This window comes from Mustelus asterias, chromosome 1 (genome assembly GCF_964213995.1).
Source record: "Mustelus asterias chromosome 1, sMusAst1.hap1.1, whole genome shotgun sequence".
Taxonomy (NCBI): Eukaryota; Metazoa; Chordata; class Chondrichthyes; order Carcharhiniformes; family Triakidae; genus Mustelus; species Mustelus asterias.
Window position 1 is genome coordinate 108,347,497 of NC_135801.1, and position 20,407 is coordinate 108,367,903.

At 39.7% G+C, this 20,407-nt stretch overlaps 1 protein-coding gene across 7 annotated transcripts in view; it reads right to left on the minus strand.

The window, feature by feature from the left end:
- atp8a1 (ATPase phospholipid transporting 8A1) overlaps positions 1-20,407 on the minus strand; it is a 369,658-nt gene that overhangs the window by 172,716 nt on the left and 176,535 nt on the right. For all 7 annotated transcript variants that reach the window (XM_078216784.1, XM_078216762.1, XM_078216795.1 and 4 more), the window contains 3 exons: positions 17,178-17,283; positions 6,861-6,943; positions 4,248-4,297 (listed from right to left, as the gene is read on the minus strand). In XM_078216784.1, the coding sequence (XP_078072910.1) occupies positions 4,248-4,297; positions 6,861-6,943; positions 17,178-17,283 (239 nt within the window). The remainder of the gene's footprint in view (positions 1-4,247; positions 4,298-6,860; positions 6,944-17,177; positions 17,284-20,407) is intronic.

Sequence of the window (20,407 nt, forward strand, 5' to 3'; positions counted from 1 at the left end):
ACTTGTCAGCTCAAGTCTGGATATTGTCCAGATCTTGTTGCATTTGAACATGGACTGCTTCAGTATCCGAGGAGTCACGAATGGTGCTGAACATTGTGCAATCATCGGCGAACATCCCCACTTCTGATCTTATGACAGAGGGAAGGTCATTGATGAAGCAGCTGAAAATTGTTGGGCCTAGGACACTACCTTGAGGGACTCCTGCAGAGATGTCCTGGAGCTGAGATGACTGACCCTCCACAACCACAACAATCTTCCTATGGACCAGATATGACTCCAACCAATGGAGAGTTTGCCCCCTGATACCCATTGATTCCAGTTTCACTAGGGCTCCTTGATGCCACACTCAGTTGAATGCGGCCTTGATGTCAAAGGCTGTCACTCTCACCTCACCTCTGGAATTCAGCTCTTTTGTCCATGTTTGAACCAAGGCTGTAATGAGGTGAGCTGAGTGACCCTGGCAAAACCCAAACTGGGCGTCATTGAGCAGGTTATTGCTGAGCAGGTGCGACTTGATAGCAGTATTGAAGACCCCTTCCATCACTTTACTGATGATTGAGAGTAGACTGATTGGGCGGTAATTGGCCAGGTTGGATTTGTCCTGCTTTTTTGTACAGGACATGCCTGGGCAATTTTCCACATTGTTGGGTAAATGCCAGTGATATACTGTACTGGACGAGCTTGGCTGGTGGGAGCAGCAAGTTCTGGAGCACAAGTTTTCAGTACTATTGCTGGAATGTTATCAAGGCCCATTGCCTTTGCAGTATCCAGTGCCTCCAACCGTTTCTTGATATCACGTGGAGTGAATCAAATTGGCTGAAGACTGGTATCCGAGATGCTGGGAACCACTGGAGGAGGCAGAGATGGATCATCCACTCTGCACTTCTGGCTGAAGATTGTTGCGAATACCTTATCTTTTGCATTGATGTGCTGGGCTCCTCCATCACTTAGGATGGGGATATTTGTCAGTTGTTTAATTGTCCACCACCATTCATAACAGGATGTGGAAGGACTGCAGAGCTTAGATCTGATCCGTTGGTTGTGGGATTGCTTAGCTCTGTCTATCACTTGTTGTTTTTGCCTTTTGGCATTCAAGTAGTCCTGTTTTGTAGCTTCACCAGGTTGACATCTCATTTTTAGGTATGCCTGGTGCTGCTCCTGGCATGCCCTCCTGTACTCTCCATTGAACCAGAGTTGATCCCCTGGCTTGATGGTAATGGTTGAGTGGAGGATATTTCGGGCCATGAGGTTGCAGATTGTGCTGGAGTACAATTCTGCTGCTGTTAATGGCCCACACTGCCTCATGGATGCCCAGTCTTGATTTGCTAGATCAGTTCGACGTCTGTCCCATTTAGCACAGTGATAGTGTGGATCGATGGAAGTTATTCTCAATGTGAAGGTGGGACTTTGTCTCCACAAGGACTGTGTGGTGGTCACTCTTACCGATACTATCATGGACAGATGGATCTGCAGCCAGCAGATTGGTAAGGATGGGGTCAAGGATATTATTTCCTCTTGTTGGTTCCTTCATCGCCTGTTTCAGACCCAGTCTAGCAGTTATATCCTTTAGGACCTGACCAGCTCGATCAGTAGTGCTGCTGCCGAGCCACTCTTGGTTGTGGACATTGAAATCCCCCACCCAGAGTACATTTTGTGCCCTTGCCACCCTCAGTGCTTCCTCCAAGTGTTGTTCAACATGGAGGAATACTGATTCATCAGTTGAAGGAGGACGGCATGTGGTAACCAGTAAGAGGTTCCCTTGCCCACGTTTAACCTGAAGCCATGAAACTTCATGGGGTCCAGAGTCGATGTTAAGGACTCCCAGGGCAACTCCTTCCCGACTGTATACCACTGTGTCGCCACCTCTGCTGGGTCTGTCCTGCCGGTGGGACAGGACATATCCAGGGATGGTAACGGTGGTGTCTCGGGTGTTATCTGTAAGGTATGATTCCGTGAGAATGACTATGTTGTTAGAACGTAACCAGTGACAACTTTGTATTGGATGTAATGTGACCAATGGGAACAAGATGCAAGGGTCAGCTGACCCAGTAAACCATGGAACTAATTACAGACGGATGTAATAGTCAGCTGACCAGCTGATTCACTATAAATAAGGAACTATGTAGAATGGTGAGCTTGGAGTGGCCCAGGGCGAGGCCCCAAGTTTGGAGTAATGATGTTTCTTTATTAAATCCTTTCTTTGATTTATAAGTTAGAGTAAGTTTTGTTGTATTTTCATTAGCTGCATTTTGAAGAGTTCCTTCTGAAGAAGCATGTCAGGCTGTCGCTCGACTCGTCTGTGAGACAGTTCTCCCAATTTTGGCACTAGCCCCCAGATGTTAGTAAGGAGGACTTTGCAGGATCGACAGGGCTGTTTGTTTTGCCAGTGTCTTTTCCAGTGCCTAGGTCAATGCCAGATGGTCCGTCCGGTTTCGTTTCTTTGTTGAGACTTTGTAGCGATTATTACAACTGAGTGGCTTGCTAGGCCATTGCAGAGGGCAGTTGAGAATCAACCACATTGCTGTGACTCTGGAGTCACACATAGTCCAGACCAGGTAAGGATGACAGATTTCCTTCCCTAAAGGACATTAGTGAACCAGATGGGTTTTTCCGACAATCGTTTCATGGTCATCAATAGACTCTTAATTCCAGATATTTTTTATTGAATTCAAATTCTACCATCTGCCGTGGCGGAATTCGAACCCAGGTCCCCAGAGCATTATCTGGGTTTCTAGATTAATAGTCGAGCGATAATACCACTAAGTCATCGCCTCCCAATGTGATTGTTTTCAAGAAAAGAGGACATGTGCATGTGTTTATATAGGTTTGTTAGTGTGAGAGAAAAAAAGCACCAATGTACTGATTGCAGAAACATAGAAACTAGAAGCAAGAGTAGGCCATTCGGCCCTTCAATTCTGCTGCGCCATTCATTTTGATCATGGCTGATCATCAAATTCAATATCCTGATCCCCCAATATCCCTTGATCCCTTTAGCCCCAAGAGCCTTATCTAATTATGCATCAGTTTAGCTTTGGACTTGTATTCTGTGAAGTATATCAAGCTCATGAGGGGCAGAGGAGTGGGAAAAGAGAGAGCATGTGTACATTCTTCATTTAACATTATTGTAATTTATAACATGCGCAAGTAGAATTTTATGACCAACTAATTACTCATCCATTGTTGACAGAAGGGGCCAAGTCTAATGGTGTACATCCATGAGATTCTAATTTCAAACACTGATGAGGTTGGGTGTGTACATAAAGAGATGTCTGAAAAGAAAAGGGAAAGAGCAGCAGAATACAGGGAGACAGTGAGGTAGTGGTAATGCCACTGGACTAGTAATCCAGCAGCCCAGGCTAATAATGTGGAGACATGGGTTTACATTCCACCATGGCAGCTGGTGGAATTTAAATTCAATAAATAAACCTGGAATTGAAAACCAGAGCAGTGGTGAGCATGAAACTATCATCGATTGTCATAAAAACCCACCTGATTCACTAAAGTCCTTTAAGGAAGGAAAATTGATGTCCTTGCCTGGCCTAAATGTGACTTCAGACCCACAGCAATGCAGTTGGCTCTTAACCACCCTCTGACATGGCCAAGTAAGCCACTGAGTTACAGGGCAATTAGGGATGGGCAATGAATGGTGGCCTTGCACGTGATGACCATAGAATCATCGAATCCCTACAGTGTAGAAGATGGCCATTCGGCCCATCGAGTCTGCATGGACCCTCTGACAGATATCTTACCCGGCCCTCTCCCCTGCCCTATCCCTGTAACCCCACACATTTACCATGGCTAATCCATCTAACCTACACATTTTGGGACACTAGGGGCTATTTACCATGGCCAATCCAACTAACCTGCACATCTTTGAACTGAGGGAAGAGCTAAAGCACCCGGAGGAAACCCACGCAGGCACTTGGAGAACGTGCAAACTCCACACAGTCACCCAAGGCCAGAATTGAACCCAGGTCTCTGGCACTGTGAGGCAGTAATGCTAACCACTATGCCACCGTGCCATCCATGTCCCATGAAAGAATAAAAAAAAGAACCAAAATAGAAGCAAAATATGTTTGGGAGAGATGCCCAAGAGAAAGTGGAAGCAGAAGAAAGGCAGAGAGAAACAGCATTTAAAAGGACATTAGAGAGCCATGTAAGAGAGTGACCACGTTCTCTGGCTTACCATGTGCATTGCCAGAGGAGATCAAATAGCTTAACTTTAAAATCACTTAAGGGAACATTACCTTGTGAACTCAAGGACATTGAGCAGTTCATATTTTTCTTCTTGCCCAAGCTAGAACAGAAGAAAAGATTTATTAAATCAACAAATAAAACCCATTGATGAGAAAAAGATGGAGACAATGGCCGGAATTTTACCACCCTGCCCGCCACAGGAATCGGAGCGGGCAAGGGGCGGACAATGGGAAGGTCCGCTGACCTCGGACAGGATTTTATGGTTTCGAGTCGAGCAAAGCAATAAAATCCCATACAGTGACTCAGTTAAGGAAAAAAAAAGTCAAGTGTTTTTCGCTTCTGCTTTAATGTCATTCTGGTGAACATTGACACAAATAGACATTTTAAAGCTGTCAATCAGAATCTATATTTTGCATGGTAATGCTTTCGGTACCAGCACCCCTCAAGAAGGCTTAGTATAACAAGCAAAATTTACCTGATTGTGAAAATCATAACCTCATTGGTAATAACATTAAGTGCAGCAAAAGTGAATCATGTTAAATTACCTATTATGTGTATGGACTTCCCTGTTTCTCGAATACTATAACACTTAAATTGTCTTGTGTCGGAACAGTAACACAATAAATTATTTTTGAAATACACTGACTTGTTTTGACAAATAGAGCAGTCATGCAATGCCAGCATTGCTCAATAAACAGAAATTAATAGTCAGTGAATCATGTTTCATCATTTTAGTTGAATTTAGAATGCTGGCTGAGTCAAGGGAAAGTGCTTGCTCTTCCTACAATGCTATCAGAGAACTTTAATGTCCACCATGGATGGCATACAAGAGGAAATTTTCTGAGTTCATGCCAGTGGCAACCAACCTACTCACCTACTTATGCCACTCACATAATAGATGAAAAATCATGAGCAGCCTTTTACCAAAATGGGTAGGTGGATGGAGAGGTTGCTCACCATCAGCAGGGAATCAGAAGAAATCTCTTCTAAAACATTCTGAGATTAACATCTTCAACATCATCGTGTTGAATGTCACCATTCTGACATTTTCAGAAGTTTGTTAATTAGCGGATGTTTAGAACACTCTTTCAAAAACAGCGACTGAAGACATATCAATTATTAATTTCAAAATTGAGATTGATAGATTTTTGTTGGCTGCAGATATTAAGAGACATGTGGCAAATGTGGGTATATGGAGTTAGCACATAGAAAGTTCACAATCCCACCGAGTGGTGGATCAGGCTTGAGGGACTAACTGGCCTATCCCTGTACCTATGATTTTAAGCACTACCAACTGGGCAAAGCTAACACATAGCTCAAAAGTAATTCAATCTCTATATTCAAGCAAATAGGAGATTGTTCAAACAGAGACCACTGAAGAAGCAGGTACTGTTCCCTTCTATGTTTAGTGGCATGCAAAAGTCAGGAGAGTCATGCAGTCTTCCCACCCTCACTGCATATACAGGTGTTGCTAGTCTTCCATTCTTACAAAAGCAAGTTTCAGAAAACCATTAAGTTAACACAAAGAGGAAGGCACACAATGAAGAACAAGGAGGAAGTTGGTGTTAGATTAGATAAAAGTTGAGGGGCAGATAGGGAGGGAGTTCAGCATGTGGAAGCTGAGCATATTTAATAAAACAGGCTATACGCAGAGTAAGTGATCCAATACTCTTCATAACAATGGAGGAGAAAACGCTAAGTAGGAAATCCCTGTTTGTGTAGCGATGGTTATTTTTTTAGATTGGGATAAAAGGTACAGGTTGGGAGCACCATTCTGCTTCTGCTTGTATTCTAGCTGGACAAAGGAATGCTTTTGATTATACTTCCAACAATATCAAGCTTCATTTTGATGAGACCAAGAAAATAAAACATCTCAAATTAAAGTAGTAGAAATCTGTTTATTTGATTCTTAATTGCTGGTAAAAAGCTGAGATTTGCACAGATAATTTCCTAACAAAACTCTTTTGCGGAACTTCTTTATACAATTCAGGTTCTGGTAATTTGCGATGCCCATTTTTAATAGACAGGTAAATGAATCAATATTAAGCATTCGCAAACATTAGGAAATTATGCCAATATTTATAAATCTGATCACTGGAACAAATATATATTTAAGTAAAGCACATTCCTGCTTCAGGAAAGACTTCATGCAGCCATCAATTTTCCCCACTACAAAACATGCACATAATGTGATAAACGGGTGAAGACTCTCTATATCATGGATCTCTGTGCTTTTCTATTCAGAAATCATGTGCAACTGATTAGAAAATGTCAAATGGATAGTTTCAAGAGCCTTGAGACAATAGCCAAACAACCTTAATCTGATTAATTTTTGAGCATGGAGATTCATTAAGAAAGGTGAACTATTTCTCTTTTGAACCAATAGCTATTACCTGTTTATTGTTCTTCTTCTCCAATATAACAAATTAATTTTTAACAGAGCTAATGGAAAACCTTACTGATCTAACTAAAATTTCACATGGAATAGAAAATACCAGCATTTTACAACATGATGGTGCTTTATTCACAACACACCTCTTTCTTGCAGGGAATTTCATAAAATAAATCCTGTGCATGCCTTCAAAATGAACAGAACTGTTTCTCGTTAAGGAAATGGAGCTTAAACCTAAGAAATTATTGGGCTTCAAGTTTGATGTACTTACAGCTTCTATAATAACTGAATTTGGAGTTCGCCCACTGAAGACAAAGCCCAACTGCTTTGCTGCTCTTACCAAAGCTCCTTCATCTATAAAACAAAATTCCTATTATTATCATTTTGTCAATAAGCAATAATCCAGAAATGCTACAGAAGTGGTTTGTACAGTGCATCATAATCTGTAATTTTAGGTTAACAATAAACTTCAAACAAGTCATGTGTATTTATTTATGCACCCAATCAACCACAAAATGTAGCTATTGTGTACGAGCAGGAAATGTGTGTGAATGGTAATTTAATTGAAGGAGTTGTTGCCTTCATTAGTCTTCCTACGTTGGACAAATCTGTCAAAAAATTATAGTTCCAGAACACTGGGTCGATTTGCTTAGGATCTAGGACAAGTAGGAATTCTGCTCAACTACACTTTGACTCAGAATTAAGGAATTCTTAACAAGAATTGGATAAAATGCTCCATGCATCTAGCTTTTAATTTTCTTTAAAAAAAATACTAGCTTGAACTTGATTACGATATGTTTTTACAAATCTCCGAGAATTCAGCTGACCAGGGCAGCTAAGCAGAAAGATCCATGTCTTGGACCAAGTTCTGATGAAAGGTTATCAACCTGAAATATTCGCTCTGTTTCTCTCTTTGCAGAAGCTGCCTAATGTACTAAGTGTTCCTAGTATTTTCAGGTTTTGCCTTGGATCCTTGCTGCATTCATCAACAGATGTTACATAAAACATAATAGTTGTTGAACAATGAGCAAAACCAACACGTTCATGTAATACACTATGTTACAGAATGGTGGCGTTCAAGTATACTCGTAACATTTTTCATTCCGAACATCGACACGGTAAATAGAAACAATCCCAATGGAAGAAAAGAAAATGGGTTCTTAAGTCACATTAAGAACATCCCGACATATCAGAGGGAATGAAGTCCAAATACAGGATATTTACTCAATTTGGAATAATATTGGATATACTGTATGGGTCATCTGATCCAGAGTTTGTGAAGAAATAGAAAGTAAATATTTAACATTACGCTGTGAGGGCCTTCCCACGATTCAGCATAAACACACTTCATTAAACTTAATAGGATATTTGATCATACAAAACCATAGTTAACACTAATTGCGTGAACATAATATGAACGGCACACATAATATATTTTACACCAATGGAAATAAAAGCGACTATAACAAAAAAGAGCTCGGGAAAATTAATTTGAAAAATATGATCAAAAGGAAGGAAAATAATTAAAGAGATCATGTGTGGAAATGGGAAAAAACTTAGAAACAAAAATGTAATTATTTACGTGATGCTTGAGAGAAAGAAAATTAAAATATGTACTTTGCAAGAAGTTTATTTCTCTTCGTGGGGGCGATTCTCCCAGCGGGGTTTACAACAGCTCCCCATGAACAAGGAACTGGTGGCCTGATCCCGCTGGAGTGAACAGAGGCCATGGAGGTCCCCCAGGAGGTTGGGGGGTGACCCTGGGTGGTGTCAGCCTGGACTCCTGGCACTACCCAAGAGGCAAACTGGCAAAGTCCAAGGGGCACCTTGGCACTGTCCACTGGACATTGGGCAGTGCCAAGGGAATTGGGCCAGAGGGGGGTGGGACCTATTGGGGGTCCCCGCTACCACTCTGCACAGAGATTGGTGGCAGAGGGAGTGAATGGGGTGATCAGGACTGCAGGGAGGGGAAGGGGGTGTCGGGTCAGGGAGATCGGGGCTGGAGGATGTGATGGGGGGGCAGGGGCATTCGGGTTTGTCTCGAGAGGTCCAGGAGGCCAGCAATTGGGGGTTGGGGAGGCAACGATGCGGGGTCACGGGACTGGCTAGTGATCAGGAGGCTGGCATTGCGGGGCTACTGCACGTGCCAATTTCCACTCTGACAGATCGGCACAGGCGCCGTCACTCACTCAGTGTCATGCTGCCGGCCTCTCCAGCGGGAATATGTCCTGCCCATAGATTTTTTAGAGTGAATCTCATTAGGGTATTCAGTGCTGAGAGTGTCAGAGATTCATTCTGAAAATCACGCTTAAAAAACCAACGGGAGTGACTCCAGTTTTCACGCGAATTTGGCACTTTGAATTTTTTTGGGAGAATCATCCCCAGTGCCCACCACCACTCAATGATCATTCCCGATAGCCCTGCATTTTTGTCCTTTTAATGTCTATACCTATATCTCTTTGGAAAAGATGAGAGCTAAAATCTGGTCAACTATAACTTGAACAAAAAGGGCAAAAATGAAATAAGATGAAAAATTTTATAAAACACATTTGATGTTGTACATTTTATATTTTTTTTCAAGGCATCGACTACATTCTGGTTCACAGAGAAAATGAAGATTAGTAATGAAGTGATGATTATAAATTGACTTTTCAATATTCATAAAACAACAATTCTTGATATAATGCATTATGAATATTTCAGATAATTAGTGCAGAATTAAACGGAAGACGTGCCTCAAAATGTTCACGGTTAATTAGTAATATCAGAAAATTGCAAAATAAATTATCTAGCAATGCTTAATGGACAAAAAGACAAATATAACATCAGAAATGATGGATTTCTTATTCTCTTGAGTATGGCAGGCAAGCAATTTATACAAAAGAATCAATTTAAGTGCATTTGCCAATAATTCTAAGCTATCACAAGCATGAGAAAGTAGGCTTTCCTCATTAATTCCTCAAAGAAAATTACTTAAAATTCAGAGTTGGTAGGTGATATTAAACTTTGATTATAAATTAGCTAAATAATAGGAAATCAAGAGTGATGAATCGCAAGAAATCCCACTGGGCTGTTGTAATGAACAGAATACCACTAATGTTAAACCTGGAGTCTTCTCCTGTTAATTTGATTTATAAATGACCTTGTCAAAAGCAATGAAGTAGTATATTTATGATTCTTGCTAATGCAGAGTTATATGTGATGTTTAGAAGCAAGTGTGTTATTCTCCCAAATTTGGAACTGAGCAGATGGTTCATCAATGGCAATTAATTGAGATATTTAGGCTAGAAAATCTGTGTGTTAAAATAGCAAATACACAGTATGTTGCTCAATTTCAAAATCTGTAAATGACATGAAAGTTGCAAGTGTAGTAAACAGTGAATACGGTAGCAAATTACTGCAGATGCTGGAACTCTGAAATAAATACAAAGATTGCTGGAAATACTCAGCAGGTCAAGCAACATCTGCAGAGAGAATCAGAGTTAATACTTCAGGCCAATGATCTTTCATCAGGAGGAGATAGCAATAGACTTCAAGATAACATTAGCAGGCTGGTGGAATAGATGGACATATCTCAAATGAAATTAAATACAGAGAAGTGTGCTGTGATATATTTGGCAGGGAGAATAGAGAAAGAAAACACATCCTAAATGGTATTATTTTAAATGGGGTGCAAGAAGTAAGAGACTTCCACTTGCGCATACATCTTCGCAGGTGGCAAGATAGTTAACAAAGCAGGTAAAAGTGCACATGGGATTCTGGACTGTTAAAATCACAGTACGGAGTACAAAAGCCAGGAAGTTAAGTTAAATCTATTGAAAACATTATTGTTGCCCTAGCTGGAGTAGTGCAAACAATTCAGGCCATAATTTTCTAGAAAGGACACAAATCCTTTGGAGACGGTACAGAATAAGTTTAAAAGAATGGTTCCAGGAATGAGGGATTCCAGTTACATGGATGAACTGAAGAAGAACTTTGTATTTTGTTAACTGCTTCATCTGCATCATCTTCCTTGAATCTCGTTTAGAATCACATAAGAGTATAGAACAGAAGGCGGCCATTCAGCCCAATGAGTGCACAGTTTCTTCATTTACCCACACTCGAGTGGGTATGTGAATAGTAGGCAAAATAGGTTAATAACAGTCCACACATGATTTTCTTTCCCCTAACATAGATTTCTCCAGCACCTGGAGAATGCATCCTGGGAGTTCCAAATTAAGTGCTTGTGTGCACCCCTGTCGTTTCTGGAAGACATGATGTGGAGATGTTGGCGTTGGACTGGGGTAAGCACAGTAAGAAGTCTCACAACACCAGGTTAAAGTCCAACAGGTTTATTTGGTAGCAAATACCATAAACTTTCGGAGCTTGCTGCTCCTTCGTCAGATGGAGTGGTCTCAGGGACATCCAGAAAGTATAAAACAATGCTTGTTTAAACCATGTTTAAATGTTTCTTTGATTGTCCTTGAATCTTCCCGCCACACTTGCCATCCTCTCTCGCCGCACCAGTGTGGCACGCCGCACCCTTTGGGAACCACTGCCCTATGTAATCAAAACTAAACCAGGAGACCTGGCTTTGGTAACTCCTTCCATGACCTACATTTTGTAAGAGGTGATTGCCTCCCGTTCCAGAAATTGGTTGAGTTTTCACTTGAAGGAATTAAAAGGTTGAGCATCCAATGTATGAGCTGGCAGCCTGTCCACAGGTCCACTATTCTCTGGGACAAGGACCTTCTCCTGACATCTAATCTAGATCTTGTGTTAAATAACTTGGAACTGTGACTCCTGGTCCTGCTGATCCTATTTGGAACAAATAATCAAATTGTACACAAACTATTTTCTTCCTTATCTTATAGAAAAATCAGATCACCACCAAGTTCTTGCTTCACTAAAGTGTAGAATCCCAGCTACGTTGATAATGAAGATACTTAAAAGTGTAAAATGATCCAGTGACTCTTCTCTGCACACTTTCCAAAGCCTCAATGCATTGTTTTGAAATCACTAAACCAGATATAGATTTCAATTGAGATTTGTCCATGGTCTCATACAGGAACAAAATAGAACGCCTCGCCTTATATTCAATTATCCTATTAATGCACCTGAACACTCTATTCACTTTAAATATCACTTCATGACATTGTTCATGAACGTTAAGGGATCTATACACTAGAGCAGCCAGATTCCTTTTTCTCTACTTTTTTAAAAGTGTGTCAGTGTTAGAGAAAGTGTGTTTGGGAATACAAGTGAGTGAGTGATAAGAGTGTGCGTGTGGAGGGGAATGTGAGTGAATGAATGAATGAATTTGTGTGTGTAGGGCAGTGTAAGAGACTGAGTGAGGGATTGGGGTGAATGTAAATCTGCCGTATGCCCAAACTCAGTTTTCTCACTCACTCTCACCACCACACACTTTCACGTACACATGCACCACTCACTCACCCACCCACATAGGCTAACTCAATCACACTCTGGTCATTTTTATTCCTTGCTCTTTTTTAAACTTAAAAATGTGTTTCTATGATATTGTTGTTCTTTTGCTCAGTAACTATATCTTTCCTTATAACCTCAACTTTGTTTTAAAATTCAGTTTATTGTTGTGGCAAATCTTATCTTTCTGAAATTTGCTCATTGGTTCCTTGAATGGGGGGAATATGCAAATACGAGCCCCTGCTTCCCCAACACACCCCCCCCACTCCCAAGGAAAAAAGGTTGGATAATGTTAGAATGTAACTGGTGACAATTTTGTATTGGATGTAATGTGGCCAATGGCAACAAGATGTAAGGGTCAGCTGACCCAGTAAACCATGGAACCAATTGAATAGTCAATTGACCAGCTGACTCACTATAAATAAGAACCTGTGCAGAATTGTGGGAAGCTTGGATTGGCCAAGGCAAGGCTCCAAGTTTGGAGTAATGATGTTTCTTTATTAAACCCTTTCTTTGATTTAGAAGTTGGAGTAAGTTTTGTTCTGTTTTTATTGTCTGCATTTGAAGAGTTACTTCTGATGAAACAGATAAGCCTGCCTTAAACTCTATATAAAAAGTGTTTACTATTGAATGGTATAATATTCTATCTCACCAGTCACTCGTCAATCACCTCCTCTATGGTGAGTCCAGAGAAACCTGTACTTACCAAACAATCAACTTATGGAACTCCTGTAAAATCACTTTGACTTAATCCATAAACTCCCAGAATTCTCTCTCTGCTGCTCTATGGGTTCTCTCTCTCTGAACTCCCACTGCTTTATGGTCTCTCTCTCTCTCTCTACTCCCGCTGTTTATTGGCTTGTTCTCTCTCTCTCTGAACTCCTGCTGCTTTTTGGGCTCTCTTTATCTCTGAACTCCACAAACTTATCTAAATACTTTCTGCCTGTCCTAACATAAGAACATAAGAAATAGGAGCAGGAGTAGGCCATCTAGCCCCTCGAGCCTGCCCCGCCATTCAATAAGATCATGGCTGATCTGACGTGGATCAGTACCACTTACCCGCCTGATCCCCATAACCCTTAATTCCCTTACCGATCAGGAATCCATCCATCCGCGCTTTAAACATATTCAGCGAGGTAGCCTCCACCACCTCAGTGGGCAGAGAATTCCAGCCAATCATCAATCCAGCTTAATATATGTACATTTAAGTCTTGTAGAGAAGCCTCTTATGGTGTATCTTATCAAAAACCTTTTGGAAATCTAAGCTTATGATAGCTTCAAATTAGATGTTGAGATCTAGCAATGATGTAAACATGTAAAAGCATGTAAGCTAGCTCAGACTGTTAAACAGCAGATGTCAAAATTCAAATGGTGTTTATTGGTCCATGTGCTAGCCAAGGTATGGCTAAAAATAAATTTCTTCCCAGCCCACCTCTTCTAAAGGCACCAATTACTTCCCAGGGTATAGTTTTACAAGAGTATTCTGCACTCTGATATCTTGCATTCACGGACATTAATTCAAATGTGGATTTACAGTGGGTCTCAACAGGTTACTTGGCTGCAAAGAAACATCATGAGCATATCTTCACCAAACATACGTTCATATAGATCATCAATGTATATCTGCTGGATAGTAATCAATAGTGGAATGTCTGAACAGCCTCCCCTAACTGCAAGATATTGAGGGGACATTTGACACCCCAGTACCCTGGTTGGGATAAACTAACAATGCAAACAATGGACCAAACTTGGATCTTTCCTGCACTGTATGACTCAGCTGAACTCTATCACTGCTCTCCAATGTGTCAATGTTGTGCATTAAAAAAAAGGGGCCCAAAGCAGAGTTTATTCACTTCTTTGCTAACCAATCAGTGTAACCAATCTAGTAGTTTTAAAATGTGTGTAATTTAAGAGCACAGGGCGAGAGTGTTCCAACAAATTAGGGGAGATTGATTCATCCTTTGAGTACCAAATGCCATCTGCAACTCACGGAACTTACACTTTTATTTTGATTGTGTTATCTGCCAAAGAAAACAGACCCTGACAGGCAGACCTTTATATCAGAAGTCCTAAGAGGGAACAAAGAATCTGCTCACAATCATTTAGTCAAAAATTGGCCAAATTTCAACAAACTACATTTACTTAAATGAGCATTAAGAAAACTTAGTTTTCTTAAATGGCAATCAGGTATGAAAATTAAAAAAGGAATATTTTCAATTACTGATTCAAATATCTAAAACATGTAAATCAAATAGTTATTTTCTAAGAAGAAGCAATCATCTGCAAAAGTGATTATTAGCTTCTATGTTATATTCAGGACTGGTTCTGAATAAATTTTATTGACAGCATTGATTAATACAAGGTCCAAATCCCAAGAATGCATTAGTAAGTAGCTAATGGACCATACAAACTGAGACTCAACTGGATGTTTTTTTTATAGAAGATTTGATGATGGGTTACAATTGCAGTCAAATTTAAGTGCTGAGATACAGCCCTCGATTAAGTAATAAGTAAAGAAAGAAAGGATAATTGTGATCCCACATCTCAGATGACAGCTGCAGAGCCACAAGATTGAGCAGATGTGGCTGTAGCTGGGAAGTGATGTATTAAGTCCATTAGACTTCTATTTCGCGAAATCCATGCAGGACGTTTCTCATCTAGTGATGACTTCCTGGACTGTTCCAGAAAGAGCTTCTCAGTTATATCAGAAATTCTTAACTGGAGGTGCATTTCTTAGAGAAATTGAAACTCAAGCTTTCGTACAGATGATCAAGAGAGAGTTGCTGTTGAAAGAACAGCTACCTTTCAGTGAATAGGAAAATCACAGGATTTTTCACAGTGACACCACATTGGGCATGAGTTATTGGAAAGAATCCAGAGTTTTTGGCTTTAATGTTGAAACCAAAAATTCCAAAAGTAACAAGACACTTTCAACAGACACAGATGGGCATTTTGGTGCTAATAGTGCTTGTAGTTTCGAGAATCTGTTTACAGTTTATGAATATAACAAGTGAAATTTTATTTTTATTTGAATGAACATTTTGTTCAACTAAAGGAAACTTCAAATCCAAAGCCATTCAACTGTTAGCAAAAGACATCGAGGGATTATGACTCTTGCTTCATTCCAATGCAGACTGGAGTTGGTCCCCTCTTGCAACATTTCCCCTACTTCGCCATAAATCCACTTCACAACTTAATCCTGGCTCTTGCAAATGGACCAGAAGAAACACTGGACTCCAGTCCAAATAATTCCATGTCACAATGTAGAACTTGTAAGTATGTGCTGAAAATGTGGTAGCTTCCATGGTATTGGAATTTTGCTATAATTGTGGAAAGGTGAGAAAGACCAAGGCTTCGTTCACACTCTGGTTTTGAAAAACTAACTCAAGCTAATGATATATCCACCAGAGTGCCTAAGTACTAACATTCAAAGTATCAGGACAGATGCACGTGCACTTTCCAGTGTATTCAAGATTTTGTCTCGAACAATGCAAAGATATAATATGGCACAAGGAGCATCCCCCATCAACAGTTTACAACGCTACAGCATATTTGATGTGATAAGACCATAAGACACAGGAGCAGAATTAGACCACTCGGCCCATTGAGTCTGCTCCACCATTCAATCATGGCTGATATTTTTCTCATCCCCATTCTCCTGCCTTTTCCCTATAACCCCTAATCACCTTATTAATCAATAACCTATCTATCTCTGTCTTAAAGACACTCAATGATCAGGCCTTCATAGCCTTCTGTGGCAAAGAGTTCCACAGATTCACCATTCTCTGGCTGAAGAAATTCCTCATCTCTGTTTTAAAGGATCGTACCTTTAGCCTGAGGTTGTGCCCTCTGGTTCTAGTTTTTCCTACTAGTGGAAACATCCTTTCCATGTCCACTCTATCCAGGCCTCGCAGTATCCTGTAAGTTTCAATAAGATCTCCCCTCATCCTTCTAAACTCCAACAAGTACAGACCCAGAGTCCTCATACGACAATTATGACTCTTGCTTCATTCCAATGCAGACTAGAGTTGGTCCCCTCTTGCAACATTTCCCCTACTTTGCTATAAATCCACTTCACAACTTAATCCTGGCTCTTGCATACGACAAGCTCTCCATTCCAATGACCTAAAGCTCTTAAGAAACAAAATGGATGGCAGGTAATGTGGAAAATTCAGGGACAGGACTGAAAAACATGATTGTTGATTTGGGTTTTAAGATGGAGAGAGAGTTTTCAAAACTGATCTTCACAGCATATATACCGGATGCTTTAAAGTTCTATAGAATAATCAGAAAGGAATAGCTAGTTTCACATTCACCAGAAATAAATAATTTGGAAAGCAATCAATAAGAAAGGAAAAAGCTTGCATTTATATTTCATATTACAGAACTTCAGGAACATCCTAAAATAATTCACAGCGATGACTTACCGTTGAGCTGTAGTAACTGTAAAGTGTTAAATGCAACAGCCAATCTGCCTACAGCAAGCAAGATAAATTATTTTAAATCAATTTTGATAATATCAATTGAAGGATAATTCTTGGCCAGGGAGCCGGAAAACGATGTCCTATTTGAATGAATAGTGCCTCGGTTTAGTGTTTCATCTAAAAGGCAACACTTCTGGCAAGGTCACACTCTCTCTCAATGCAGGACAATGTAGTTAAATCCTGGAGTGGTGCCTGTTTCACCATAATTATGTAAATATACTTTGGTTCCAGTGGCACAGTTCTCATTCTATCTGTCATACTGGACTGGTGCAGTGCTGAGCCATCTATAGTTGGGTCCCCTTGTAAGTACTTGATTGGGTATACAAATCTATGTTAGCATGAGAGAGAAATAAGATTCAGCAGGGTAAATTCAGAGCCAGTTCATAAATATCAGAATCCAAGTTAAAATAGTGCCAGCACAAATAGCCAAGTTGAAATGCAATTTGGCTTCTGTATTAGCAGAAATCACACCATTACCAGTATATATCCGGTTTAAGTATCTTAACATAATGAAAGTCAATGCCATACCCAATTGCCTACGCGACATTGTGGAAATGGGTCATAATGTTTTAATTACCTCACTACAGCACTATTTTAAGAGAACATTTTAAAAAATATAAGCTCTTACATAGCATACAAATATGCAGGCCAATTAATTTCACCTATTGGATATCAACTCTTACCTGGGGAGGATGCTTGATAGATTATCTTGTCAACATCCCTCTCAGGTACAGCTGTATGGCAAATTGCCATCATCGTTAAAAACTCGCAAATGACTGGTGCTGTGGGCTAGAATGTTAAGAAAAGATTAACAAAGCTCAGGAAAAGAACATGCCAGAGGGTTTGCAAAAACATATTGTATATATTACTCAAAACATTAAACTGGCTGATAATTGCATTATTACATAGCACTTACAGCACAGAAATAGGTCATGTCCATGTTTATGTTATACAATCGCCTCCCCCACTTTACTTCATCCAACCCTATCAGCATCTCCTTCCATTCCTTTCTCCTTAATCTATTTCCCCTTAAATTAATCTATATTTGCCTCAAACACTCCATGTGGTGGCAGGTTCTACATTCTAATCACTGAGTAACTAAAGTCTCTATGAAAAGATGAGTGACATGGGTTGAATGTCTGGCCATTTTTGTTTTCATCTTTGCTAAATCAACTTGGATCTTTGTAATGTTTGCACATGGGATTAACGCAAAGTTTTCACAGCATTATATAGACTTTGTGCAATTGATTTCTGCTCACAGTGATTCAACACAGAGCTAAAGGAATGATAGCCTCAGCAAAGAAATACAATATACGCAACCAAGATTCCTAATGAGGGAATTAGTTCATCATTTAACTTGACAGGTGAGAATAAAGTTCTTTCCAAACACCAGACACCACAACAAACAATGTTTTCCAACAGTTACTGATCAGCTGCTTCAGGTGAACAGAGAAAATCCTGCTCTGCATACTCTCATTTTACTTTCAGTGAATTCACAGAATATGGCATCTGACAAAGCTTAGCTAAATGAAAGGAGATCACAGTTAAATTGCACTTGTTTCAAAGCTTCCAATATATTTAAAAATATTAAATCCACTTGAGACTAATTAGAGTGATTACAATCAATGCAATATTTGATATGAATGCGTAGAGGAATACTTTGAACTGAAAAAGTTCATATTCAACCACAGAGACAAGAGTTCCTCGGAGTTGTGGATAATTAAACGAGAAAATGTTTTTAAAAATGTTTTGAACTAGCATGCAGTATTTTCCTTTTAATCTTTTCCCCCTTTCATTTTCCTGGCTCACAGCCCCAAACCACAGCCTGTGTCAATGCTCTGGCAGAAGTGATGGTACATTTTTAAAAAATTCTATCCAACCTTCCATGCAAATGAAATGCGAGAATCTGGATGTTGCTGTCTGATATGCCTTCCTCCTCCACAGGCTGCACGAGAGCAGCATCTCACCATCTGACTCACCATTCAGATTGAATGGTGCAGTTGTTATACTTACTTCATAATGTGATGATGGATTTCAAAAAAATATATTTTTGGGGAATATTGTTTTAGTCTGTAAAGAAGGTTGTGCATATGTGTGTGTGTGCATGTAAATGATTTAATTAAGCTAGGGTAAGTTTAATGGAGACAACTTGTCTGGGAGAGTGGTGAGATAAAAGCAATAGAGGTGCGAAACGCATGCATTTGTAGTAAAAAACTAGGGTAGAGTGAATTTAAGTAAATAGGTTGTGTTTTAAAAATTTGCATTAGGAGATAGGGACTTGGCTTTTCAGTTGTTAAATTTCCAAGGGCAGTAAAAGATGTTTACTTGCAAAGGTTTCACAAATAAACAAGGGACGGTCATTAAATTTTATTTTACCCGAAATATTTTACTATTTTGGAAAAGTTAAGTTCAAAGAGGTTCTGGGAACAATGGAATTGAAGTTGAAAGGGAAAAATATTATTTAAGGAACAATGGTGAGCTAAGTTATTTTGGCTGTTTGGGGAAGACCTTGTGGGATAGCTCTGTGCTGGGAAAAGGTGCAAATTTGGAATCAGCCATCTAGTCAAGCCAGAAAAATATTTGTTGCAGTAAGTGATCTTGTTTCTGAATATCCTTGGATTTGGACAGCAGAGTGGAAGTGAATGTGAGGTTGTGTGGTCTACCTGTACTAAAGTGACAGCAGTTTTGTCTTGGATTTGCAGAGTTAAGAATCTATAAGGAAGGTGTGAGTTCTGACCAAGTGGGTTTTTTGTGAGTGATGTCCTGTCAGACTATTTTTACTATGTAACTGTAATCTTGTGCGCTTAATTTTTATTTTGCTTTTGCTAATAAAACTTGTACTTTTATTTTCAAATCCCAAACATGTTACTGGAATTCTATGCTACTGGGATCAGTAGGTTTCTTCTTGGTGCAGAATACAAAAAAAGTCTATGATCACTAAGTCAAGTTTACTCCTGAAATTTGGTTTGCTTAGCGAATAACATGTGCTTTGGATGTAACAATAGATAAACCAAATGTATTAAAAAAAAGTTAGGTTGTTCCATTCCTGTTCAAGAATTCTTCTAACAATATGGTAAAGTGTGATAAGTGCCAAACAATGTCTTGATCATTGAAAAAAATAGTTGAATGCATTCTGATTCCTTCAGCATTAATTACTGATGGGTTTTTCTTTTCCGTCTGGTCTTTCTCTCTTAATTCAACTTTCTTTCCCTCTCTATTTTGCATTCTGTACTTGATTTGGCATTCTAACTAACATCCTTGGTTTAGACTCTGTGTTCATCGAAACATAGAAACTAGAAGCAGAAATAGGCCATTCAGCTCTTCGAGCCTGCTCCACCATTCATTTTGATCATGGCTGATCATCGAATTCAATACCCCCCTTCCTCCCATATCCCTTTAGCCCCAAGAGTGATATCTAATTTATTTTTGAAATCAGACAATGTTTTGGCCTCAACTACATTCTGTGGTAGTGAATTCCACACATTCACCACCCTCTGGGTGAAGAAATTTCTCCTCACCTCAGTTCTAAAAGGTTTACCCCTTATCCTCAAAGTCTTCCCCGTTTGCAAAGGTTACAGATGTATGATAGAAACAATTATACTTTTTGGATAGTTGACTGGCAGCAACTTGCAGGCAAAAGCCTACAGCAATTCTATGGGCAAGTATAATTCTAACAAAAAGCCCACAACCACCAAAAAATATAAAGCTTGTTAATCATGGATGCAGAGATTACATTTCAAATTCATAATACCTTAGCAAGCAAGTGATGTGTTTTTCCAGGATATATGGTTGTTTTGCGCGATTGAAAAAAAATCACATTGTTCTAATTTAATACATTTCCATTTGCACTCAGAACCACTAATGGAAACAGTTCAAATAGACTCCAGATGCTCATTGTACCCCATTAGGTGCA